This window comes from Furipterus horrens, unplaced genomic scaffold (assembly GCF_987537825.1).
Source record: "Furipterus horrens unplaced genomic scaffold, mFurHor1.1.pri manual_scaffold_7, whole genome shotgun sequence".
In the NCBI taxonomy this organism is placed as follows: Eukaryota; Metazoa; Chordata; class Mammalia; order Chiroptera; family Furipteridae; genus Furipterus; species Furipterus horrens.
The window spans coordinates 24,439,389-24,466,833 of NW_028327177.1; the positions used below are offsets into that span (position 1 = coordinate 24,439,389).

At 34.7% G+C, this 27,445-nt stretch overlaps 1 protein-coding gene across 5 annotated transcripts in view; it reads right to left on the reverse strand.

Moving 5' to 3' along the window:
• Positions 1-27,445, reverse strand: part of RIMS2 (regulating synaptic membrane exocytosis 2) — a 426,764-nt gene that overhangs the window by 276,696 nt on the left and 122,623 nt on the right. For all 5 annotated transcript variants that reach the window (XM_090283463.1, XM_090283465.1, XM_090283467.1 and 2 more), the window contains one exon: positions 23,689-23,999. In XM_090283463.1, the coding sequence (XP_090139589.1) occupies positions 23,689-23,999 (311 nt within the window). The remainder of the gene's footprint in view (positions 1-23,688; positions 24,000-27,445) is intronic.

The window sequence follows — 27,445 nt, forward strand, 5'->3', positions numbered from 1 at the left end:
CTATGAGTCCATTTCTATTTTGCTTGTTAGTTCAGTTTGTTCTTTCTCTCATTGGCTCTTTCACTTAGCATAATGCTCTGCAGGTCCATCCAGGTTGTCACAAAGGGTAAGATTTCCTTCTTTTTATGGACAAGTAGTGTTATATTCTATTGTGTAAATGTACCGTAATTTGTTATCCACTGATCTACTGATGGACACTTGGGCTGTTTCCAAATCTTGGCTATTGTAAATAACACTGCTATGAAATAAGGGTGCATAAATTCTTTTAAATTGGTGATTCAGGATTCTTAGGGTATATTCCCAGCAGAGGGATTGCTAGGTCAAAAGGCAGTTTCATTTTTAGATTTCTGAGGAAATTTCATACTGTTTTCCATGATGGCTGCACCAGTCTGCATTTCCACCAACAGTGCACTAGGGTTCCTTTTTCGCCACATCCTTTCCAACAGGTGTTGTTTGTTGATGTAATGATGACAGTCATTCTAACAGGTGTGAAGGGATATTTCAATGTGGTTTTAATTTGCATTTCTCTGATTATTGATGTTGAGCATCTCTTCATATGCTTATTGGCCATCTGTATGTCCTCTTTGGAAAAATGTCTATTCAGGTCCTTTGTTCATTTTTTAATTGGATTGTTTGTTTTTTGGGGAGATGGTGGGGTGTTGGTAGTATAAGTTCTTTATAAATTTTGGATATTAACCCCTTATCAAAAGTATCATTGGTGAATATGTTCTCCCATTCAGTGGGCTGTCTTCTTATTTGTCGATGGTTTCCTTTGCTGTGCAAAAACTATTTAGTTTGACATAGTCCCATTTGTTTATGTTTTTATTTGGTTTCCCTAGCCCAGTGAGATATATCAGAAGATACATTGCTATGACCTGGCTGGTTTGGCTCAGTGGATTGAGCGTCGGCCTGCGAGCTAAGTGTCGCTGGTTCGATCTTCCAGTCAGGGTACATCAGAGAAGGAAAACTCTGACTCCAAAAAACCTCCGCTGCCTTGCGGCATACCTCTTCAGGGGAAAGGCTAGGGGAGTAAACCCCGACAGAAAATCCGGAGCCGGAGTCCCTAAGGCGGTTTGACGTTGTTGTCAACACCGGCAACTCCTGCGGCGCACCTGAAGCCAAGCTGTATTGACTCCGTCTTTCCCTTGGACCCTTCAGCTGCGAAGAGAGGGGGGGTCTGCTGCATGGGCAACAGCAGACCCTCCATATCACCCTGCCCAGGCTCTGTAGCTTCAGCTTCACTGGAGAGGACACTCTAGCGTCATCGCAAGATGTCGATTCAACACGGGAGGAGACAGATACCGTGTCACTCCCGAGTCGGACTGCACAGCCATTCTAGGCGGTGCAGATAGACTCTTAAGAAGCTACACCATCGTCTCTCAAGACGGACGGCTGCCGACAACAACAACATTGCTATGAGAAATGTTCAAAATTTTACTGTCTGTGTTTTCCTCTAGGATTTTTTATGGTTTCAAGTCTAACATTCAAGTCTTTAATCCAGTCTAAGTTTATTCGTGTTTATAGTGTAAGAAGTTATAGTATGAGTTTGTTGTCATTTTAGTGTTCATAGTTTTGATCTTTTTCTTAAGCAAGTCCCTTTAACATTTCATAGAATAATGGCTTGGTGATAATGAACTCTTTTAGCTTTACCTTGTCTGGGAAGCACTTCATCTGCCCTTCCATTCCAGATGACACCTTTGCTGGATAGAGTAATCTTGGTTATAGGTCCTTGCTTTTCATCACATTAAATACTTCTTGCCAATCCCTTCTTGTCTGGAAAGTTTCTTTTGAGAAATCAGCTGATAGTCTTATAGGCACCCCTTTGTAGGTAACTCTCTGCTCTTCTCTTGACACTTTTAAGATTCTCTCTTTATCTTGAACCTTTAGCATTTTAATGATGATGTGTCTTGGTGTGGTCCTTCTGAAGTCTAGCTTGTTTGGGACTCTCTGTGCTTCCTGAACTTGTATGCTATTTCTTTCTCCAAATTTGGGAAATTTTCCTTCATTATTTTTTCAATAAGCGTTCAATTTCTTGCTCTTCCTCCTCTCCTTCTGGCACACCTATGATTCGGATGTTGCCACATTTAAAGTTGTCCCAGAGGTTCCTAAGCCTCTTCTAATTTTTTTCAATTCTTGTTTCCTTATTCTGTGCTGGTTGACCGTGTTTTTCTTCCTTGTGTTCCAAATCATTGATTTGAATCCCAGTTTCCTTCCCTTCACCATTCATTTTGTGTGGATTTTCCTTCATTTCACTTAAGATAGCCTTCAATTCTTCCCTTATGCATTTGCCATACTCCAGCGTATCTGTCAAGTCTGTGAGCATCTTTATCACCAGTGTTTTGAATTCTGCATCTGTGAGGTTGGCTGTATCCTCGTTGCTTAGTTCTCCCACAGGTACCTTGATCCATTCCCCCTTTTGGGCCATATTTCTCTGTCTCCTCACCTTGACAGTCTCCTCTGTTTGTTTGCCTCTTTATGTTAGGTAGAGCTGTCACTCCTGTTACGTTGTAAGGGGCAGAGCCTTAGGTATTCGTCAGTACAGGGCGACCTGTTTCATCACGTTGTGATGCTGTATGTTGGGGAGGGGTCAGAGAGGGAACAATGCCTCTTGCTCAGCACTTGTCCCTTTTTCCAGACACTTCCACTTTTGTATGGGACTGGTGCCTCTCTAGTTGTTGCCCTGGCCGTCATTCCCAGAATGGGTGGGTCTGCGGATGTTCTAGGACCATGGGGGCCCTTTAAACAAGCGGACTCTACTGAGAGACCAGCAGTTTCTTCCTCCACCCCAACCCCCACTGGTTTACACAGTCAGAAGCAATGAAGCTTGATTTTCCCTGGTGCTAGGACCCTGAGCTGTGCAGTCTGGTCAGGAGCTAGGAACACTCCCCAGGTGTCCCTCCCCACATTTTAAAACTTGTGACCAGAGGCTGATTTAATAGCAGGTGCACCAGCGCATGCCCTGGGCCCCGACTTCTGAAGGGCCCACAAAACCCCAACTTTACACTTTTTTCCAATGACACCAAGTTTGGTTTCATTACTACACTGCATAATATATGGTTAACATATATTTTTATTTTCCCTGTCTCTCTCTCTTTTTAAGGGGCCTAATATTTTCTTCTGCACCTGGGGCCTCAACCAACATTAATCTGACTCTGTGTGTGACTGCGCTTTCTGCCAGCCTGCTGTTGCCACCACTGCCACCACCACCACACTGCGTCCTCTCTGCCCGGGCTCCACCCCTCTTACCTATCTAGATGAGTATTTCTTCTTTATATCTTTGTTTGTTGGACTTCCAGGCAGCTTGATCTTCTGGAACTTCTGGTTGTCTCTAGTTTTGAGGTAGTTATATTCCTTCTTAGTTGTGAGGGGAGACCCAGCATGTCTGCCTAGGCATCCATCTTAGCCGGAAGTCCTCTGTTCTTCTTTCTTAAGATCGTTGTTGCTATTTGGGATCTTTTGTGGTTCCATACATTAATTGGAATATTTGTTCTAGTTCTATGAAATATGCTAATGGTATCTTGATAGGAATAGCATTGAATCTATAAATTGCTTTGAGTCGTATGGACATTTTAATGATTAATTCTTCCTATCCGTGAACAGCTTCCACTTATTTGTATCTTCTTTAATTTCTTTCTTCAGTGTCTTATAATTTTCTGAGTACAGGTCTTTTACCTCTTTAGTTAAATTTATTCCTAGGTATTTTATTCTTTTTGACACAAGAAGAATGAGATTGTTTTCTTGATAGTTCACTATTGGTCCATAAAAATGCAACTGGTTTCTGGATATTTATTTTGTATCTTGCTATTTTACTGAATTCATTTATCAGTTCTAGTAGTTTTTTGTTAGAATCTCTAAGGCCCTCTATATATTGTATCATCTCATCTGCAAATAATGATACTTTTACTTCTTTCTTTCCAATTTGGATGCCTTTTATTTCTTCATCTTATCTGATTGCTGTAGCTAGAACTTCCAGTACTATGTTGAATAAGAGTGGTGAGAGTGAAGATCCCTGTCTTATTCCAATCTTAAGGGAAACACTTGTAGTTTTTAACCATTGAGCGTGATGCTGGCAGTGGGTTTGCCATATATGGCCATTATTATGTTTAGGTATGTTCCCTCTATTGCCACTTTTCTGAGAGTTTTTATAATAAGTGGGTGCTGGATTTTATAAAATGCTTTCTCAGCATTTATTGTATTGATATGATTGTGTGATTTTTATCCTTTTGTTTACGTGGTGTATCATGTTTACTGATTTGTGGATATTGTACCAACTTTGCATCCCTGAAATAAATCCCACTAGATCATGGTGTATGATCTTTTCAATGTATTGCTGGAGGATCTGCTTTGCTAATATTTTGTTGAGGATTTTAGCATCTATGTTCATCGGGAATATTAGCCTATAATTTTCTTTCTTTGTAGTGTTTTTATCTGGTTTTTAAATTAGGATTAATGCTACCCTCTTAAAATGAGCTTGGGAATCTTTCCTCCTCTTGAATTTTTTTGGAATATTTTGAGAAGAAGAGATATTAGTTCTTCTTTGAATGTTTAGTAAAATTCACCTGTAAAACCATCCAGTCCAGGACTTTTGTTTGTTGTGAGTTTTCTGATCACTGCTCCCATTTCACTAATTACAATCTATTCATATTTTCTGATTCTTCTTGATTCAGTTTATGAAGATTGTATGTTTCTAGGAACTTATCCATTTTAGCCAGACTGTCCATTTATGGGCATGTAGTTGTTAGTAGTATTTTCTTACAATTCTTTTTATTTTTTTGGTATCAGTTCTTACTTCTCCTCTTCTATTTCTGATATCATTTACTTGAGTCCTCTCCTGTTTTTAAAATTTAATTTTATTGTTTTTCTATTACAGTTGTCCCATTTTTCCCCCATTGCTCCCCCCACACACACCCAGCCCAACCCTTTCTCCCACAGTCATGGGTTATTTATACTAATTCCTTTACTAAACCCTTCCCCTACTTACCCACCTTTCCTCCCTTCCCTCCTCCCACCGATATCTGTTGTGTTCCTTGTTCAATTTTGTTCATTTGTTTGTGTTGTTCATTAGTCTCCTGTATCAGGTGATATCATATGGCCTTTTACTTTCACTGCCTGGCTTATTTCACTAAGCATAATTCTCTCTAGTTCCATTCATGTTGTCACAAATGGTAGGAGTTCCTTCTTTCTTTCTGCTGCATAGTATTCCATTGTGTAAATGTACCACAGTTTTTTGATCCACTCATCTACAGATGGGCACTTAGGTTGTTTCCAGCACCTGGCTATTGTAAACAATGCTGCTATGAACATAGGGGTGCATAAGTTTGTTTGAATTGCAATTTCAGGATTCTTCAGGTATAATCCTAGCAATGAAATTGCTGGTTCAAAAGGCAGTTCCATTTTTAAATTTTGAGGAAATTCCATACTGTTTTCCATAGTGGAGGCACCAGTCTGCATTCCCACCAACAATGCACTAGGGTTCCTGTTTCTCCACATCCCTGCCAGCACTTGTTGTTCATTGATTTGTTGATGATAGTCATTCTGACTGGTGTAAAGTGATATCTCATTGTGATTTTTATTTGCATCTCTCTGATGGCTAGTGATGTTGAGCATTCTTTCATATGCCTATGGACTCTCGGTGTATCTTCCTTGGAGAAGTGTTTGTTCAGGTCTTTTGCCCATTTTTTAATTAAGCTCTGTCTTCTTGGTGTTGAGATGTGTAAGTTCTTTATATATTTTGGAGATCAATCCCTTGTCTTAGGTACCATTGGCAAATGTGTTTTCCCATATGGTTGGTTCCCTTTTCATCTTGGTGATGTTTTGTTTTGCTGAGCAGAAACTCTTTAGTTTGATGTAGTCCCATTTGTTTATTCTTTCCTTTATTTCTCTTGCCTTAGGAGATGTATCAGTGAAAATATTGCTACGTGGGATATCTGAAATTTTCCTGCCTATGTTATCCTCTAGGACTTTTATGGTGTCATGGCTTACATTTAAGTCTTTGATCCCTCTTGAGTTTATTTTGGTGTATGGTGTAAGTTGGTGGTCTAGTTTCATTTTTTTGCACATCACTGTCCAGTTCTCCCAGCACCATTTGTTGAAGAGGCTCTTTTCACTCCATTTTATGTTCCTTCCCCCTTTGTCAAATATTAGTTGATTGTATAAACTGGGGTTTATTTCTGGACTCTCTATTCTGTTCCATTGATCTATACGTCTGTTCTTATACCAGTACCAGGATCCTTTTTTTCTCGTCAATCTTGTTTATCACTTCAAAGACCCAACTCTTGGTTTTTTGATATTTTGTATTTTTTCAAATCTATTTCATTTATTTTTGCTTTAATCTTTATTATTTCTTTCCTCCTACTACTTTGGACTTTGTTGTTCTTTTTCAAATTCCTTTAGTATAAAGTTAGATTGTTTATTTGAGATTTTTCTTGTTTCCTGAGATAGGCCTGTTATGTTACGAATATCCCTCTTAGGATTGCTTTTACTGTGTCCCATAGATTTGGGGTTGTTGTGTTCTCATTTGTTTCCAGGTACTTATGATTTTTTTCCACTTGATTTCATTGTTAACCTGTTCATCATTTAGTAACATGTTATTTAGCCTCCATGTCTTTGGGTGTTTTTCTATTTTCTTCTTGTGATTGATTTCTAGTTTCATACCATTATGGTCAAAGAAAATGCTTGATATGATTTCAGCCTTCTTAAATTTATTGAGACTTGTTTTGTGTCCCAGCATGTGAACTATCCTAGAAAATGTTCCATGTTACTGCAACAATTCTTATCCCCTACAAACCATTCTCTGTGCAAGTGAATGACCATATCAAAACATAAATAATATCATAACCTTTTCATATTTAAACAATGGTATCCTATCACATTTAAAATAGAATATTAATGCCCTCATTTTACAGAAAGAAGATGCATTTTGTCCAAGGTGTTGGCGACAGTTAGAATGAGCATATACATCTCCTTTTCACAGGCCAGTACTCCTTATCTAGTACTACCATGTCTTTGACACTCACCAACTCCTTATGGATGCTCTCATTTAATATGCAGACTAATTATACATTTATAAGGATCCCCAATGTAAAAAAGGATGATGTGAAAATACAAATAAGGCCAATGCAGACCTTGAAAATGAATGTTATTCCCAAATACCATATTTTTTGAGCAAATAAAACACAAATATGGCCTGAAGCATTAGATCAAAATATATTATGCTTAAGCAAAAAAGAGGAAATACTGCAGTGAGAAAGATCAAACTTTCATTAATTCTCCCCGGTCATGTGACTCTAATTCTTATTAAGCAAAATCAGCCAGAAGAAACAGGTTTCTTACAACTATCCAGTTGTGGGTTTTAAATCATACCTCAAAACTTTTAAGCATGTCAAATAATTTATATAAGTTAATTTCAGATATATGAAGTCTGTCCAGAAAGTATTCAGCCATGTAAGATGAAAAATTATCAAAGAAGATGCAAGATACAAGAAACATTTTACATAGGATGATGATACCTCAGTCCCCTTCAAAGTAGGCACCTTGGAACCTCACACAGTTCTCCCAATCGCCATCAGCTGCCCTGTCATATTTTCCTGAATCTCACTGATGGTCTGAAATATCTTCCCTTTCAAAGATGATTTTAGTTTTGGGAAAAGCCAGAAGTTGCAGGATGCCAAATCTGGGCTGTACAGGGGCTGAGTCACCTGGGTGATTTGATGTTTTACCAAAAAAAAAAAAAAAAAAAAAAAAAAAACTCTGCATGAGACATGATGCATGAATGGGTACATTTTCATGATGAAGCTGCCAATCACCAGTTGCCCACAGCTATGACCTTCTGCATCATCTGAATAGTTTCCATGGAAGAATGTTCAAACTTAAGGCAAAATTTGATGCAGATTCACTGCTTTACTCACTCAGTCATTTTGAATGAGCCAGCCACACAGTACACATCATCACTCAATGGTATCTACCACCCCCACCAACCAGTACAGTGAAGTCGTAATTGTTCACACATGTGCATTCCAGCCCAGTCTGCCAGGTAACATTGATGTCACACAATTTGTTCTCTTTATATTTACAATGGCTGGACTTTTTCCAGACAGACCTCATATACCACAGAAGTTAAAAAATTCTTTTAAATTACAACAATTTTGAGACTGTATATTCCACAGTCTTCATTGTATGAAAAATATAAACTTTTTCTGAGATTTGTAACTAAATTTTGTTAATCTTGCTCTACCAACAAAAATCAATTCTCATGCACCAAAAAGAAGGGCTAAAATAATTAAAGAGATAACATAAATAGAAATTTCCATAAAAGTTTGAAATATCATTGTGGAAAAATAAATTGAAAACTAATATCTAGGAAGCAGACAAACAAAAAAACTGCTCAGGTAGAACTATAACAAAAAAGAATAGAAGAATTAAAAGGGAAAAATGAAAGGGGGTTGCAACAGTAGAGAGGGAGAGGTCACCCTTAAGTTTAATTTTCCAGTTCAAGCACTGTGTAATTAGGTAAGCACAGTGAGGATTGTTCCATCAATAACCTTCAAACCAGCCTCGAAAAACCTTCTTCCCAGACAAAATGCTCCAAATCATACCTTAAAACTTCCAACTGTGTCAGATAATACATATAGGTATATATCACAGAAAAAAATATAGTTGATTATATATAACAATTTTTATTTTCTACACTAAAACTCAAAATTAAAATGAACACACAAGAGAAATATGCACTAGTGTCATTACTAAGAAATTCATATACATACACACATAAAAATGAACATAATTAAAATTAAAATGATACAATTTCTATAAATTTGTTACAAATAAAAATACATATTTAGAAAACGTTCCATGTGTTTTAAAGCAAATCTCTCAATGGCTGCACCTTTCCCAGGATCATTTCAAGAAAAACCTCATCCTAATCTACTACCTCTTAAATATTGCTACCTACCTCTCCTAGAAATGAAAGTCAGCAAAGATCTTTTGTATTTGGTTCCATGAGGAGTAGTGGAAATAAACCATACAGACAAACTCAAGGACATAAGCAGAAGTCAAGTGAAAAATAAGCAAGGAAGCTGAGAGTTCTGACTAGATTATCTCATATAATTCTGTCTAAATATAATTAAATAGTCTATTGGTAATGGCACAGTAGACTAGTAAAAATTTCTAATCTAGTAATTCTAAACAATGTAGTCTAGTGACCGCAGGGAGGTCCTCACAACTCTTTCAGAGGATCTGCAAGGTCAAACTTATATTCATAATAACACTAAATTGCTATTTGCCTTTTGAACTCTCATTCTCTTATGAGTATACAGTGAAGTTCTCCAAGGGTTACATCAAGTATGATATATCAAGATATTGAATACAGGAAATAAAAAGAATCCAGCTCTGTTACACTAAATCAGACATTAAAGGGATTTATAGAAATGTAAAATAATGTCAATTTTCTCACTAATTTTTTTTCTTTTTAAAATATGTTGTATTAGTTTCCTACTCCTGCAAAACAACTCACCACAACCTTAGTGGCATTAAAAAAAAAAATTTATTATCTCACAGTTTCTGTAGTCCATGCACAGTAAAAGGGTGTAACCAGACTATTGGCCAGGCCACATTTCTTTCTAGAGTTACAGGTCCTTTTCCAAGCTCAAGTGATTGTTGGCAGAATTCAGTTCCCTCTGGCTCTAAGACTGAGGTCCCATTTTCTTGCTGGCTGTCATCCAAGGATGCTCTCAGCTCCTAGAAATCCCCCAGTTTCCGGCAATATGGTCCTCTCACAGGTCTTTCACAGTATGGTAGCTGACTTCTTCAAAGCCAGCATAATAATCTCCTGCTTCAGACTAAGACATAGCCTCACACAATATAATGTAATCACAGAAGGGGCTATCCCATCATCTGTGCCATGCTCTATTAGCTAGAAGCAAGTCATAGGTTCCATACATTCTTAAGGTCAGGGTAAACTCATTGCAGGTCAACTTAGAATTCTATCCACTTGACACGATTAGTTAAAATGCAGTGGATGTATTGTTATTTTTTAATTAATTAAGATGTTTACATTTTTTGTTTTTATTCCTATTATAGTAAATATCAATAAATATTATTGATATAAACAAAAGCTCTATGATGTTCTCAATCATTTTTAAGATTGTAAAGCAGTACCAAGACGAAAAATATTGAGAACCACTATTTAAATCAAAGTTGCCTCTTACTATGACAGATGAGAAAAGAAAAATTACTTTCTGCAAGTAGTGTGCTTATTTTAAAATAAATAAACAGTAGTTATGCTCCTAATATAAAATAAAATTTTAAATTAAAGGAGTTATTCAAGTTATTCAGCTTTCCATATCTTTTAGCTTGAAATTTTGGACTATAATCATTTGGACTATAATCGGTAAATGTTGAAATATTCCCCACCCAATCCCATACTTTTACAATTTCAGGGAACTGCAGGAACTGCGTTCTTGAGCAGATAAAAATAAGAAAGTTCTATACAAAGCTAGATCAGGGATTGTTTACCTATGATAATGTGAGCAAAGGCAGAGAATCTAAGCACAGATCCTTCTGTGTATATGAGTATAAAGGAATTCTAAGGCTCTAACATGATGCTGACTACTGTTATTCATGTTATTATGGATTGACAACTTTAGATACCAAAATCCTTAAACAATGAAATACATCAAATAAGAAAATGTAACTTTATCTGTATTTATTGTACAACTTAATTACAACTCCCTATTTTTTAACTCTAGTGAGATATGCTAAACCTTGTATAAGCCTTGCAAAGACTATTTTTACACCTTAAGCTTCAATACAGAACAATACAAATCTAGTGTCTGGCCTCTTTGAACTTCCGAAGGGTACTTCCCAATTGTTTCATCCCAGGCCTGTCCTATCACATGCACCATAAGAGAGGAAAACATGCACTGAACAAAATGGAAGTAGGTATTTACTTCAAACCACTTTATTTACTTTACTAAAAGATCTAAAAAACCAGTTTTACACTCACCAACCCTCACTCTGACCAATATCAGAACTGCTTCACTTGGTGGATATCAGGAGAGCCAAAGGGTAAGGGGATATGTGGGTAAGATCCACTAAAAATCAGTTTATAACATTAATATTGCCATAAAGTCCAAACTAGAAGCAATACAGTCCCACAGTTCACTGTGCAGACCCACACATATGCTTCTACTGCCGAAAAATCTGTAAAATATCTGTGGGAAAGGATTATATGAGCATATATGCTAATATTAGTTAATAACCTGTTACAGTTTATTAAATTTTATTCTTTTGATGTATGAATGATTTGACTAATCCAAGATACACATTAGTATTGGAATAAATTAAGGAGTCTCAAAAATAGTCATTTTGCTGTTAACCAATAATTTTATCAGCAAAAGCTTTAAAAAGAGTGCTGCTGGCTAGCAAAACCACCACCATTGGCTAACAAATTACCCTGTCTTAATGTCTTTCTAGCTTTCCTTTCCTTCTAATTTTACTATTAAAGCATTTCTTTGATATAATTATTAATGCAAGAAAACTATTTATAAGTGAAATATGACACTCAAAGGGAACTTGTTAAAAATTCATTTATAGACACTGTAATAGTAATAAGCAGAGTCTCAGTCAATCAAATGCCATGGCTTAGGAGAATGAATATTGGCTTATGATACTTAAAGTATGACTGAAAAGCAACTAAAGCTTTTCGGCCTCATTTCAAACAACCTCACTTCATTCAACTTCGTTTCATTCAACACTATTTCATTATAATATTGAGGAGATGTCATAGGAACTTAACTTATTAATATCAATTAGCTTATGGTAAAACTGGTTTTGTTATTTATGGTTTCCCTTAAAGGTGCAGAACTTATTGACAACATTAAGGGAGGACTTACTGTACTTTAAAAGTGATCAATACAGTAAAGTCATATTCTAAAGGAATTAACAACTTCCTTAGACTTTGAATTAGAAAGACAAACCAAGTGGACAGCCAGCTACAAGGTAAAACTTCTATAAGGCAAAATAAAACTAATACTAATAACTATGATTGAATGTCTCTGCATGAAAAGTAAAATGTCACCAAATACAACCAGAAACACAGAGGGATGGATGGTCCCTGAAATTATGCCAAAGATACTGGCAGATATAAAGGTGAGGTGCAATTGTAATAAAATAGAGTTCTAAGATACAGATCATGTATGGAACATGCAAAAGGTTAAGCTGAAAAGAAGTGTTCTATCAAAATGCCTTATTCTGTCTGCAGTATGTTATAAGAAAGAAGATAAAATGACTTTCAAATAATTAGTGAGACATCCCCAAATGAATACAGCTTTCATAGCTTATAAAACCAAAACTAGACTGTAAGAATATCCACATGCTCAAGAATAAATAAGTACCCTGAACATTCAGTTCTGTATCTATTGAACAATTTAAATTATTAGTTATTAAAAGAAACCCTACCCACATGAGAACTCCAAGCCTCTGGCATCAGAGGCAAATCCTGTCAAACATTTAGAGAAGAAATAATAGTTCTATACAAACTATGGCAGAAAATTTAAGATAAGAAGATCACTTTCTAAATCATGAAGCCACTATTCCCTGGATACCAAAACTAATAATGTTACAAGAAAAGGAAACTATACACCAATATCCTTCATAAACATAAATTTTAAAATTCTTTAACAAAATATTAGTAAATAAACTCCAGCAATATATAAATACTTGTAGAATAATACCATCATGGCCAAAAGTGGTATCCCAGGAATTCAAGGTTGATACTACATTTGAAAAATATCAATGTAATTCATTATATAAATAGACTAAAGAAGGAAAATCATATTATTGTCTCAGTACAGACAGAAAAAAAACAAGTATCAAAAATTCCACAGCCACACATGACAAAAATTCTCAATAAACTACTAACAAAAGAAAAAATCCTCAACCTCATAAAGGGCATCTGTGAAAAATGTACAACTAATATCACATTCGATTGTGAAGCACTGAAAGCATTCACCTTAAGATTGGGAATAAGGCAAAGATGTCACTTTCACCACTTCTATTTGTAGTGGAGGCACTAGCCAGTAAAACAGCACAAGTAATGGGAATAAATAGCTTACAAATTGAAAAGTAAGAGATAAAGCTGTCTTTGGTACAGGTGATGTAATTATCTATAAAAATCCTCAAAGGATGTTTAAAAATAGTGTGGTAATGTCACAGGAGAAGTGCACCAATATGACAGAATAGAGAACTCAAAAATGGCCCAACTATATAAAGGAACATGTTATAAACAGAGGTACTGCCAAAAAGCAGTAGAGTACAAATGGATTGTTTAATAGCTACTGCTGAGAACATTGGCTCAATATACGGGAAAAGTAAATTTGATTCATACTTTTTCATATTCCCTCGTGAACTCCAGGGTGATTAATGACATATGAGAAAGGTAGAACTAAAAGCTAGTAGTAGAAAGTGTAAAAGAGTATTTTCAGGATCTTTGAGTAAGGTCTCTTAATCATGACTAAAAGATCACAACTATAAAGTAAAAAAAGTAACGAATTTTAGTATTCAAAATAAGAATATGTGTTCAGCAAAGACACTGCAGAAAAAAATTATGGGAAGCTATTTTCTTTTCAAATGAGCAAATGATACACATAAACAATTCACAGTAATGGCAACCCAAAGATCCAACAAGTATATGAAGGAATGCTTGGCTTCAATGTAATCAAAAAATGCAAATTAACACAAAAAATATCCCTTAACATTCACCAGGCTGGCAAAAAAGCAAAAGTCTGAATAATATTAAATATTAGTTGCAATATGGGGAATCACACATCCTCAAGAACTGCAAGCAAGAGTATAGACAGAGCCATTCCTGAGGACTGAACCAGAGAAATGAAGTAAACATATCCTATGTCACAGTAATTCCACATCTAGATATACAGACTACAGAGAAAGTCTTGCATAGGTCCCTAAGGAGACATGTTACAGGAATGTTCATTGATTCAATGTTTATAATAATGAGGAGTTTTCACGTAATCTAGGCCATCCATCACTAACAGATTGTCAGATAACATATGGTAAATGCACACTAGGAAATATGTACAGTAGTCCCTCTCTATATCGCGGTTCACTTATCGCGGCCTCACTGTATCGCAGGATTTTTTAAAATATTATATTTAATTATTTATCGTGGATTTTTCACTATATTGTGGGATTTTGCAATACTGTATACGTATGTTGTTAAAGTTACGTAGGTTTAAGAGTGTGGAATATGTTTAAGAACATAAGTAGTGTTTATAAAAGTGTGGAAAAGGTTAATAAGGGAGTGGGAAAGGTTAATAAGGGACTGGGAACAGTTTATAAGTGTGTGGGAAGGGTTTATAAAGCCTTAAAATATATATGAATACTAAAATAAATGTAAGGTTCCTACTTAGCGGATATTCACCTATCGCGGGGGGGTCTAGAATGTAATACCCACAATAAGTGAGGGTATACTGTATTAGTTTTCAAACACCAGGTTATTGTTTTACAATTCTATAGGTCAGAAGTCTAGTAAAAACTTTGATGGACTAAAATCAAGCTTCTGGTTGAATTCCTTTTGGTTAGCAGAATTCAGCCCCTCTTGGTTGTAGAATAAAGTCACCATTTTCCCACTGACCGTAAACTGCAGTGATTTCCAGCTTCAAAGAAGCTGCTGAATTAACTCGTGGCCCCCTTCCTCCATCTCCAGACTCTACAAAGGCCGGTCAAGTCCATTTGTGCTTTGAATTTCTCCTCCTCCTTTTCCATCTCATCTCTTTGAACCAGTCGGGAAAGGTTCTCCACTTTTAAGGACTCAGATGATTAGATTAAACTCACCTAGATAATCCAGGATAATCTCCACACCCAAATTCCATAACCTTAACCACACCAGCAAAATCCCTTTTGCCATGTGAGATAACACATGCAGAGATTCCAGGGATCAGGGCGTGGACATGTTTAGGGACCATTATTTTGTATGCCACAGAGTATAATGCAATAGTCTAGAGCAACAAACTGATATTCCTGCTTAAATAAATCTTTAAAAATGTGAGACCTAATGTACCAGACCACATCATTTAAATAATTTAAAACACATATATACACAACATAAAATTTTTTATTATTCAAAGATATTATATTTCAAAGGTTTGAAAAAATTACAAAAAAGAGAAACACCACACAGATCACTGAAGTGCCATAAAGTGATCAATATGATTAACAAAACTCTATATCTGAGAACAAAAATAAAACAAAAAGTGGCAGAAGATATACTTATGATCTAGGAATATCTATACTACACACCTTGTTTTCCTATTATTTTTAAATCATGTTGTATTTTCTTCTGTCTTTAAAATTCCTTCATTAAAATTTTGAAGTTTTAACAAATCTATAAAATCTCCCCTAAATTTTCCTATTGGTTCCATATATTTCTAAGTTATATTTTGTTACATTAGTTTTTACCAGTTTCAAATAGTTATATAACTACATTGTTTACGCTGACTTATTAAATTCTTATGGCACAGAGTATCTTCTACTGTCTTTGTACTTCTCTATATAAAGTAGCATTATAAATAAAGTATATACTCAATAAATATTGTAGACTAAGTAACCTGAAGTAATATTTGCTGTAATATAGTTCCATGGAGAACTTTCCATAAGTCTAAGAATTACTAGTTTCACTAGATAGCAAACAGAAATCTTCCAAGAGAGTGAAATGTGTTTGCTTAATCATTATGCTGGAACAACAGGTATAAGCCAGCAATGGCCCTGACAAACTGGAATATAGGTCACCCTGCCAAAAATAGATTGAAGAACATGGAAAAAAAGCAAGGTATTAAATCAAAATCTTTAAAGTGAAGCTGAAATATGATAGGTCAAAGCAAATAGGCATGAGAATTTCTTTTGAAAAATGTTAAAGCACTTAGCATGCCCATCATCATTGCAGGTCTCTAAGAAACCACAGAATTATAGAGACCAACCTTATATGTAAAAACCAATAGTTTAGTTCTATTATACAGGTGAATATATTTTTACAAAGACATTACAAAATAAATTAGTACTGGATTCTGTAAATAAGTTCAATTGTTCTAAACACAGGACAGTTGTAACAGATAAAAAATAAAAGAAAGAATTGGTTATCTACTTGTAATTTCAGTGATTCAATGTATTTCAATTAATATTCGATCAGTACCTACTATTTCTAGAACCTAAACTAGGCATATACAGAAACAAAGACGTAAATGATAGGATGCCCTCAAGTTATTCAAAATATGGTAAGGGGACAAGATACATTGACAACAAGTATACTAAAGGGCAGACAGTGATAAATGTTGAAATACATAAATATAAATAAAGGAGATATATATATATATGTACTCTTTATAAGCAAAAAATATAATTCTTGCTGGAAAAAAATAAGAGAAGGCTTCATGTAAGTAGGGACACAAGCTGAACTTGAAAGGAAAAGGAAAATTTAGGAAGACATTCCAAGGTGCACCCTCCTGTAAGGATCTTGACCCTTGCTATTTCTCTTCCTGGAGTGTTCTTCCCCCAGATATCCACATGGCTCACTTCTTCAACTCCCTCAAGTCTTAACTCAGTGCTAAGGCCTTCCCTAACCTCTAATTAAAAATTGTTAACCATCCCCCTCCAAAATTCCCTTCCCTCCTCCTGTATTATTGTCCTGCACAGCACTTGTTGCTCAGGCAGGAGAGGTACCAACTACAGGCTGAGCCACTCACATCTAGTGAATGGAACCCCCTGGAGTTCTGCAGAAATGCTCAACTTGACTCATGTATGATACAAGAGTAAAAGTATAAAGCAGTATCTCTTTTAACAATCAGACTGGTAAGAATCAAAAGTTTTAAAGCATTATGTTGACTAAAGAGTTAAAAAATAGGAATCCTAGTAACTTTATAAAAGTATAAATTGTCCAATCCCCTATAGTAAGCAATTAAGCAATAGAATGCACAGGCCTCAAGCTATATTGCTACCCAGTACAACAGTTAGCTTTTATATTCCTTTGTCTTCTCTAACTAAAAAGCAATCTACCTGAGGGATTTTGTTCACTGCTACCACTGCTGTAACTTCAGCATCTTGTAATCTGTATGGCACATGATCAACATTCAGTAAATATTTGTTGGGTTATCGTAAGCATAGCTAGAACAAAATTCTAGATAAGAGGAAAAGCATGAGAAAATACTTAAATTTTAAGGATGAATGACGTTTCTGAATTTGTTAGTTATCTGCTGTGGCTAGTTGTAGGTCGTGTTAGGGGAATGGAAAAAGAAGAGGTGAGAGAGAAGCTTAGAAAGGACAGGTAATAGTGAGCCGCAGCATGTAGAATGACAGGAGTCAGAAAAACCTGTTTTGGTCGAAAATCTTCCTCTAATTTTGGAATCTTAGGAAATTACTTCTATATACAAAACGTATCTTAAACCCCACCTTACAACATTGTTATGTAAATTAAAATTATAATGCCTGAAAATTTTTGTCCCAGAGCCTAGGACAAAGTAGGTACTCGATAAATTGTTAGTTTCTTTTAGAAAACTAAGGATTTACATTTTAAGTAAAAATGAGAAGCCATCATAAGTGAGCCAAAAAAATAACTTCAGCATATCTGTACTTAAAATCATAAATCTGGAAACAAAGAATATGAAAAAAAGCAAATAAACTGAGAAACAGGAAGCCAGAAAGAAAGGTAGACATAGTTAATGCATAAACAGGGCAGTGACAATATCCACATTGGAAAGAAGGGTGGAATATAAGAGATATAATGGAGATGGAATTGACCAAAAACTTAAGTAAATAATCACTGAATATGAAAATTAAGAGGAAAAGAATTAGAAAATAAACACCTAAGTATCTTAATTTAGGAAGCAGGATGATTGATGTTGCAATCAGCAAGACTAGGGAATGACATTATTTAGGGAGGAAATAAACACTTAAAATCAGAATATTTTGATGCTGAAGTACTTGTGGGAGAAGAGGTAACATTCTACAGCCTCCAGTTGTAAATACAAGTCTGGTACATGGAGATATCAGAACAAAAAATAAACATTTGAGAATAAATATCATATTTCAATATGAAAATCAATGTTACACAAGAAGTCCTGTTTATTACAATCTCAAGTGCCAACTTAATCCACTTATTGGTCTATAACCATCTCTGAAAATAAATCAATTGAAATAATCACAAAACTAAACAGTTCTGCTTTTAGGGTGCACCTTCGCCATCTGGTGGCAAAAAATAAACACAGGCTTATTTCTAAGCGTTTTAAAAGTTGAAATGAACCCTTATCCTTTGACTTACAATGCCGTTTCCAGCAATATACTATAGGTAAAGAATTTTTCATTCTTCCTTTCCATCATAATTGCTATTTTTCTTCTCACTTCTTAGTCTGGTCACTAATATATTCAAGCTATATAACTGGAAGAAGTATTATTGTAAAAACATCAATCTTCCCACTCTGCAGGACCTTCCTAACTCTTCAAAATTTATTCATTGCATGATCAAATATACACCACAATGTGTACTGTAGTTATATAACTATGAAGTGTATTACTAAAGTTCATGTTGCCAATTTTCTTGCTTTCAACAACTAATAGTTTGGTTTGCTTAAGTAATGGAAATGGGATTTTTGAAACTAGATATGTATAAGCTTTGTCTGAACAGATTGATCAATTGAACAATACAGAACATCTATACATACACCCTAACACATAGTAATCAATATGTGATTTAAAAAATAGCATCTCAAATCAGTGGGAAGAAAAGATTGCTCCCTCAATAAATACAGTGGGACAAAAGATAATCATATGGAAAAAGTTAAGTTTGGGTCTGTACCTCACACCATACTCTAATAAATTTCAGACAGATTCCTGTTTTACTATGTAAAAGTAAAATATTAATAATAGAGGAAATATTAATAATAGTATCAAAAGAAATTATAGGAATATTTTTATCTTAGCAAAGGGCTACAACAAAGGATTAGACTAGACACCTCTCCATTGAAGATATATAAATGGTCAATAAACAGAAGAAAAGATGATCAACATCATTAATCATTAGAGAAATGCAAATCAAAACCACAACGAGATAACAACTTTATACACACTGGGATGATCATAATCAAAAACGCACACAAAAGATTTAAAAACATATGTCCACATAAAAACTTGCATTAATAGCATTACTCATAATAGACAAAAAATAGAAATAACTCAATGCATGAACAAACTGTCATATATTCATACAATAAAATATTATTCAGTCATAAAAACAAATAAATTACTGATTCATGCTACAAGATGGATGAACCTTGAAAACATGGTACATGAAAGAAGCCAGATCACAAAAGGCCACATATTGTAAGATTCCACTTTTTTATGTAATGTCCAGAATAGGCAAAACCATAGAGATATAAAGTAGATTAGTAGTCGTCAGGAAGCAGAGGGCGGAAGAGAACGAGAAGTGACTGTTAATGAGAACAGTGTTTCTTCTGAAGGTGATTGAAAGGTTCTGGAATTAAACAGAGGTGATGGTTTCACAGATTCATAAATATACTAAAACCACTGAATTGTACACTCTAAAAGGGTGATTTTTTTTCCTCCATAAAATAATGAATATACCTCCCTAAAAAATAAATAGTCGAAAGAATTTTTACCACAGTAAAAAACATGTGTATGTTTAAGCTTTGGAAAACGAGTAAGTGAAGTCAAAAATAGTAACAAACTGGGAAAAAGCATTTGCAATCTGAGGTACATAGGTTTCTAAAATGACCCCACTTTCTGGCGTACACACTTGTATGATCACCAGCCCCCTGCAATCCTTAAGTGTGAGCAGGTCCTGTGACTATGATGGGATATAACTGCCATGGTAAGATTACATTGTATGACAAAAGTGAGATGACTCTGTGGATATAATTAAAGTTCCTACTCCGGTGACTTTAAGCTAAAAGGGAAGCTGTCATAGGTAGGCTAGATTGAGCAGGTTAGCCCTTTAAAAGAGTTTGTATATGACAGAGACAGAAGTCCAAAAGACTCAAAGCAGCATAGATATTCCTCTGTTGGTTTTGAAGAAAAAGAAAAAAACTGTGATGCTGTGGGGACACTTGCAAGGGAATAGTGGGTGGCCTCTAAGAGCTGAGGGTTTCATTAATACAACTGGAAGACACTGAATTTTGCCCACAATCGGTGAGCTTTGAAAAGAATCCCAAGTATCAAATGATGTCACAGCTCCAGCCAACACCTTGATTTCAGCCTAGTGAGACTCTAAGCCAAGGATTCAGCTAACCTGTAGTCTGATCTTGATCCATGGAAACTGAGGTAATAAATTTATGTTGTTTTAAACCACCAGATTTGTGGTAAATCACAGCAATCGAAAGCTAATACACAATCCATTCCACAGAAGGTTATGTTCCATAATATAAATGGAGATGCTAAATATCCATTTAGATGAAGATTAACAACTCAATAGAAAAATGGGCAAGATATATGAAGCTAAATTTCAAAAAGAAAAAAAGAAGTATTAATATAATGTTCTTAGACATATACAAAAATGCTCAACTTGATTCATTTATGATATGAGAAAGAAATATTAAAAGTATAATGCAGTGTTGTTTTTCACCAATCAGACTGGTAAAAATCAAGTGTTTTTGTTGATAGTAGTATAAATTGGTACATCCTCTATTGTAAGGAATTTGGCAATGCCTATAAAAAATTGAAACTGCACATACTCTGACAAAGTAATTCCACCTCTGAGAACTTTAGCTTATCTTATAGATTTGCTCTTATACAAAATTATAAGTATACACATGCATTTGTATATATGCATATATAAAGGTATATATATGCATGTATATGCATATATGTATACATGAGATTATTTATTACAATAGTGTTTGTAATAGCAAAAAAAAAAAGATAATAGCCTAGGTTAGCCTCATTAGGGACTAAATAATTTTGACACAACCATTAAAAATAATCATGGCAACCCTGGCTGCTGTGGCTCAGTGGATTGAGCATCGGCCTGCGAGCCAAGTTTCACTGGTTCGATTCCCAGTCAGGGCACATGACTAGATTGCACGTAAGGTCCCCAGTTGAGGGCGCGAATGAGAGGCAACCACAAAGTGATGTTTCTCTCCCTCTCTTTCTCCTTTCTTCTTGCTCTAAAAATAAATAAATAAACAAATAAATTAAAAAATAAAAATAAAAAATAAAAAAATAACAAAACATGGCCCTGGTCAGTGTGGCTTGGTTGGTTGGAGTGTCATCCATAAACCGAAAGGTCGCAGGTACAATTCTCAGTCAGGGCACATGCCTGAGTTACAGTTCAGTTCCAGTGGGAGTGCATGAGCGACGCAACCAATTGATGCTTCTCTCTCACATTGAAGTTTCTCTCCCTCTCTCTCTCCTCCCCTTCCCCTGTCTCTAATATCAATGAGCATGTCCTCAGGTGAAGATAAAAAAAATAAAAATAAAATAATGAAGAAGCACACTTGTTAGGTACTGGTAAAGAAAGGTCTCCAACATACGTTAATAAATGAAAAAGAAAAATAGAATACCATATATATTTATGCTATCATTTTAAAGGAATAAGTACATATACATTACATTCCTATGTTTGCAGAGAATATCTATAAAATACACACAAGCAGAAATAGCAACAGTAGTTGCAAAAGACAAAAAAAAAATACTGAGTGGCTAGGGTATGGAGTAGCTATATAGAATAAGGGGATAATACACAGAAGAAAATTACTCCCTGAAGCATAAGAAAATTCTTTTCTATGAGCTCAGTGGTCTAAAGTTTACTCTAAAAACAAGAATTCAAAAAATAATGCAAATAAAAAAATTGGAGTATTTATAGAACAAGCTCTTAAACTATATTTTAAATCAGCATAGTAATTTTTCAAGTAGCTATCAAATCCATTTCTATCGCAATAAGAAGTCACTTAGAACAAAATAACTTTTAACACATTCATAAAGAAAAAAATAAACTTAATTTAATCAAACTTTCCTATAATATGTACTTTTCATATGTTATTTCATTTTTTAACTTCTAACCTATAAAAAAGGTTAAGAAACCTTTTTTAAACTGTCAAACTTGTGGTAAGCTTTAATAACAAAAAAGAAATAATACTTCAGAATGATATGCTATGAATAAGTTCAGAAGTTGATACCTATGCCTCTGCACCCAGTTTAGAAGGCATGGAACAAAATTCTATATATATCCTTTTCAAACAGGGTGATTTTTTTTTTTTATGATCCATGCAAGATCAGTCTTGATATTTATTCAATGTCAGAACAAAATGCATACAGTCCATCCTAAAATACTTTATATACAGCAGAGCAGGCCTAGACCAATAACAACAGACAGTTATGGATAAATACCCCAGCGTCCTAGCCGATCATGAGAAATAACTGAAGTCATGATACCCTGTGTCTTCTAGAAGTCCCTGAAAGATTGAGACACAACTACCAGAAGAGGTAAACTGCTCTCGAATGCACGCAGTATTGTGTTTGCCCTCATTACTGGGTCATTTTCCTCTCCCCTACAGGTGGTTTCTGGGCTGGGCATCCGAATAAACTATCTGCCCTCAAACCTTTGTGTGCTTAAGTTCTAAACCTAAAACAATCTTCCTACCTAAAAATTCTTGGGTTCCTGAGATTCTGCAATGAGATGTGTTCACAGTATTCCAGTTATGAAATCACCATGGTTTCACCCAAAGATAGAATCACATTGCCTGTTTCACTACTAGTTTTCAAAACAAAATGAAACAAAACAAAACAAAACAAAAAACTGGTGCAGCCATCATTTTACTATTCTCCCAAGACTTTAGCAACACATCTGTGTGATGGCTTTAGTCACCATCTTTAGTGACTCCCAGTTATCTCACCTGACTGCTCAGAATCCACCACGCTGTAAGGACAATTTAATTTGTTTTTCCACAAAGGCATGACTCTATACTTGTTTACACAGAAACGCATCTGCCACTTCTGCACAATATATATAGTATAAACCAGATTTTCCTTAAAATTTTTAATTCAAAAGAGAAATATGGAATAGAAAAATAATCTTCACACGAAAATTTTTCATTTTCCTCCTTTCAAAGGTAGGAAATGTAAGAACTATAAACCCTAACAATTTTAACATGGAGAAGGCCATAAAATTGAGCCAAATAGTAGTAACAGAGTCAGTCCGTGGATATATCAAATTCATTAAATCCTTTCTTCTGTATTTACCTACTGGAAAACCACTTCATCCTTCAGCCCAGGGCAGAATCTTGAGAAACACTGTTAACCTTCCCCATTCTCTTAACTCCCACTTCCAGTTAGTCTATCAGTCCAACCTCTCTAACGTGTCTTAAAATCATCTCTTCTTCCTTCTCATTGTCCAGTTTCTTCCTATGACAACAACCTCCTATCTAAGTTCCCTGTTTTATTTTACTTCTTTATTCTGGAAAATCAGATAACCTGACACTCCTTTATCAAATTTAAGATTGTCCAGACCTATAATAGCTTAAGCACTAAACATCACTTTAAGCATTTGTATACAAGATGGACATTTACATTACATTTAGACAACGAGTTGACTAAACATTACATGTATTTTTATTTCTTTTTGGAATGAAGATTAAAAATAATGTTTACCTAAAGATTAAGCAAAATGTTTACCTGTCTGAAGCTATGTCACTGGCAATTTGGTGCTTCACTCCTGACCCATTTTTAATAGAATTCTGTCTTGTGAGCCCATGAGATCGACTTTTCTCCACTGCAGGTACAGATAAGTCACCTGAGGGTCCTTGGAACTGGGCCTGCTCATGCAGTTTTGCTTTCTTCTCCTGAGGCGCCTCCTCATTCCGCAGTCCTCGGAGAGCCTTTTGGTCAGGTTGCTGTGGTGTATTAGATCCACTATTATAAAACCATGCTCCTGATTTAGTGAGGATTTCTTGTTGTTTTCGGCACAAATTACATACCCACATAACCTGCACATGAATACACAGGAAAAAGAAATTAGTGTTTCCAAAAGTTAAAAACAAACAAAAAGAGAGACAATTCAAGTCAACAAAAAAGTATATGGTTATTCTTCCTGAAGTTAAAATGTAATCCAGATTAACACCTACCATTAACTGTCCTTTATTTTAATTTTGCCAGAATAATTATAATAAAATAGACAATGTTTACTGGTAGTAAAAATACCAAACAAAGTATTAGTTTTTTATATGTATTCTTTAATTATTTTTTATTTAAATTAGGAGCATGGTGTAGTTTACAGAAAATGGATTTTGAGGCTAGACAGGACAGGCTTGGGTTTAAATACCAACTCCATGATTAGAAACTTTGCAACATTCAACAAGGTACTATAGATATGAATATTCAGTACTTAGTATCCTAAATGATAAAATGGGGAAATAGGGATGATAATACTAACTTTCCTGTATTGAGGACTGAAAAAATGACAAATAATTTCTATGATGTATCATAGACTTGTACACTTGAAACATATAATTTTACTAACTAATGTCACCCCAATAAGTTTAATTTTAGAAATAAAAATATTTTTAAATAAAATATACATGTCTAGCAAAATGCCTAATATATGTTATACTTTCAGTAGATTACTTTATTAGTATACTGGGTTAATCTTCTATCACCAATTATATGATAGGCTTCCTAAAAGGGTCTTATTTCTTTTAAGTAGCTAAAATAAAGCTAGAAACATTGTTGATCTTCAATAAAAACCTATTATTTGCTCATAGTTTCTAGTAAGACACTTTTTTAAGTGCACAGTCCAACAGCGTTAAGTATATTCACACTGCTATGAAACAGATCTCTAAAACTTGATCAGTTTGCAGCATTCAAAATCTATACCTATTAAACAGTGTATCAGCCACCTTTCCCTCAACCACAATATCCCGGTAACCACCATTCTACACTTGATTTTTTAACATAAATATGGTTTTCAGACTCCGGGAATCTAAGAATATCATAAGTAATGTCTATGTGACTACAAAATCTTCACCCTCTTCTGAAAAATATTTTAATTAATCAGAAAAAAATAAAATCACATATTCATAAAATAAAAGATGAGTTCATAATTCAAATGAGTGGTTCTGATGTTTTATTTATGTCAAATACTGAATCTTACACATTTCTCAATATTGCTGAATATTTCCTCATAAGTTTAATTATAATAGTACATATAACCAGAGTAAAAGAAGGATTAAAGAGTGTTTTCAACTAATACAAGTATGTTTTTGTAAAATAACATATAAATTTTTTTGTTCAATTGCTTATTCCAGTTCATATTGTTTATATATTCCATATCACACAACATTGTGTTATTTTTTTCTCTCTTTGAATTGTAGATACATTTCTTTTTCCCAACTAAATTTAAAGCTCATTGCAAGCAAGATGTATATCTTCTTACGCATAGTAAGACCTTATAAATCATAGAACAGTAAGACCTTTAAAATGCTTGCTAACTTGAATTTATTTGAAGACCTCTGGAGGATACATGATAATAAAATGTTTGATGTTATTACATTAAGAGTTATGTTTTCATAGATTTCCAAAAGAATTAGTCATCAATAATGTCAATATATGTGACTACTTACTTTTTTATAACTAATTAAGAAAGTTTTTATATGAAAACACCAAAAGCTCACTCAATTTTTAAAAATAAATACCTCATATTTCAAATTTCTTTTGGTTTGAATTCACATAAAATATAAATATATCTAACTCATTAATAGTTTGAAAAATCAAGTTTCAAACAAAACCTCCAGCCTTTCAATGCCATCTTGTGACAAATGTAGGTACTGCAGATCTCTTAAAAGAAAGGCAAAGGAAAAAGGGACTCATGGACATGGACAACAGTGTGGTAATTGCTGGGATGAAGGGGGACATAAGAGGACTAAAAGGTAATGTAAAAAACTTTTTAAAAGATTAAATAAAAATAAAAAAGTGAAAAAATAAAATAAAAATAGAACCAGAAAATAATGTTCAAATAAATTGTTTGATATTCAACTTTTTTCTGTTTATTTTAAACATTACTCATGATACAATAATAATATATCCTACATGATTCTGTGATGTGAATTTATGTAGAATAAGTCACACTCAGAATATTCAAGAATAACATCCTTTCCTTCCTGGTAACTGACAATGAAACAGAAAAGAAAGTCAATGAGACAATTAGCCAATCATAATCATCTGCAAAACAACCTATTGCTGCTTCATAATTTATCACAAGGTAAGCAGGTTACTTAACTAACTCTTCTAGAACAGAGATGCTCAAAGAATATCCCTGGAACAGCAGCACCAGTATCACGTGGGAACTCAGTAGACCTGCAAATTCTCAGGCCCTCACTCTAACACTACTGAATCAGAAATTTCGGGTGGGAACCAGAAATGTTTTTGTTTTGTTTGTTTGTTTTTGCAAAATCCTACTGGTAATTCTGATGCTTGATAAAGTTAGAGAACCACTGGTCAGGGCAGAGATTCCCAGCTTAATATGTGAAGTGAGTTACGAGTGTGTTCTCAGAGTGGCTAGATAAGGCCAATAGAGGTCATGATCAGTTTTGCTAATTTACCTCAGTGCGAACTAGAAAAATCTATGACTTACGTGTAGCCCAAAATGAGAAAAAGACTTGGAAAGACTATGGGCTTCCTGTTCCCCATCTATTAACACCCAGTGGATAGTAATATAAGATAAATGGAAGGCATGATGTATGATGTTTGATTCTCATTAAAGACGCTTTATGTATTAATACTACAGTTGTCCCTCTCTATATCACGGTTCACTTATGGCGGCCTCACCGTATCACGGGATTTTTTAAAATATTATATTTAATTATTTATTTTGGATTTTTCACTATATCATGGGATTTTGCGGTACTGTACAGTAAATACTAAAATAAATGTAAGGTTCCTACTTCACTGATTTTCACCTATCGCGGGGGGTCTAGAATGTAATACCCATGATAAGTAAGGGAATATTGTATTCCCATACTCTTTGGGCTCTACATACTGATTGCTCTTTTTCTGGCTAGTTTCTATGTTCCCTTTAAACTGCTAGCTTCTAGTATCCTCATATCCCAGTACCGAATTACATTTCTTTTCTTCTTTTTCTGTCTCCTCCCACCCTTGAATTAATAGTTGATTAATCTTTAAAGCTCAGGAAGCCTAAATCTATTCACTTCAAGTAGTACAAGGGATTGACACTTTCACCTGAAGGTCTTACACACACAGCAACTTAACTTATAAATCAGTGACACAGAACAATTATTCACAAGTACAAACACATATACACGCAGTGAGATGAGTTTTCACTAATTGGCGGTGAGATAACTAATGTCTATTAGAGGCAAATTCTGTAGCAACAGAACAAAATTTAACATATGGAAATAAAACAGCAAGAATTTTATTA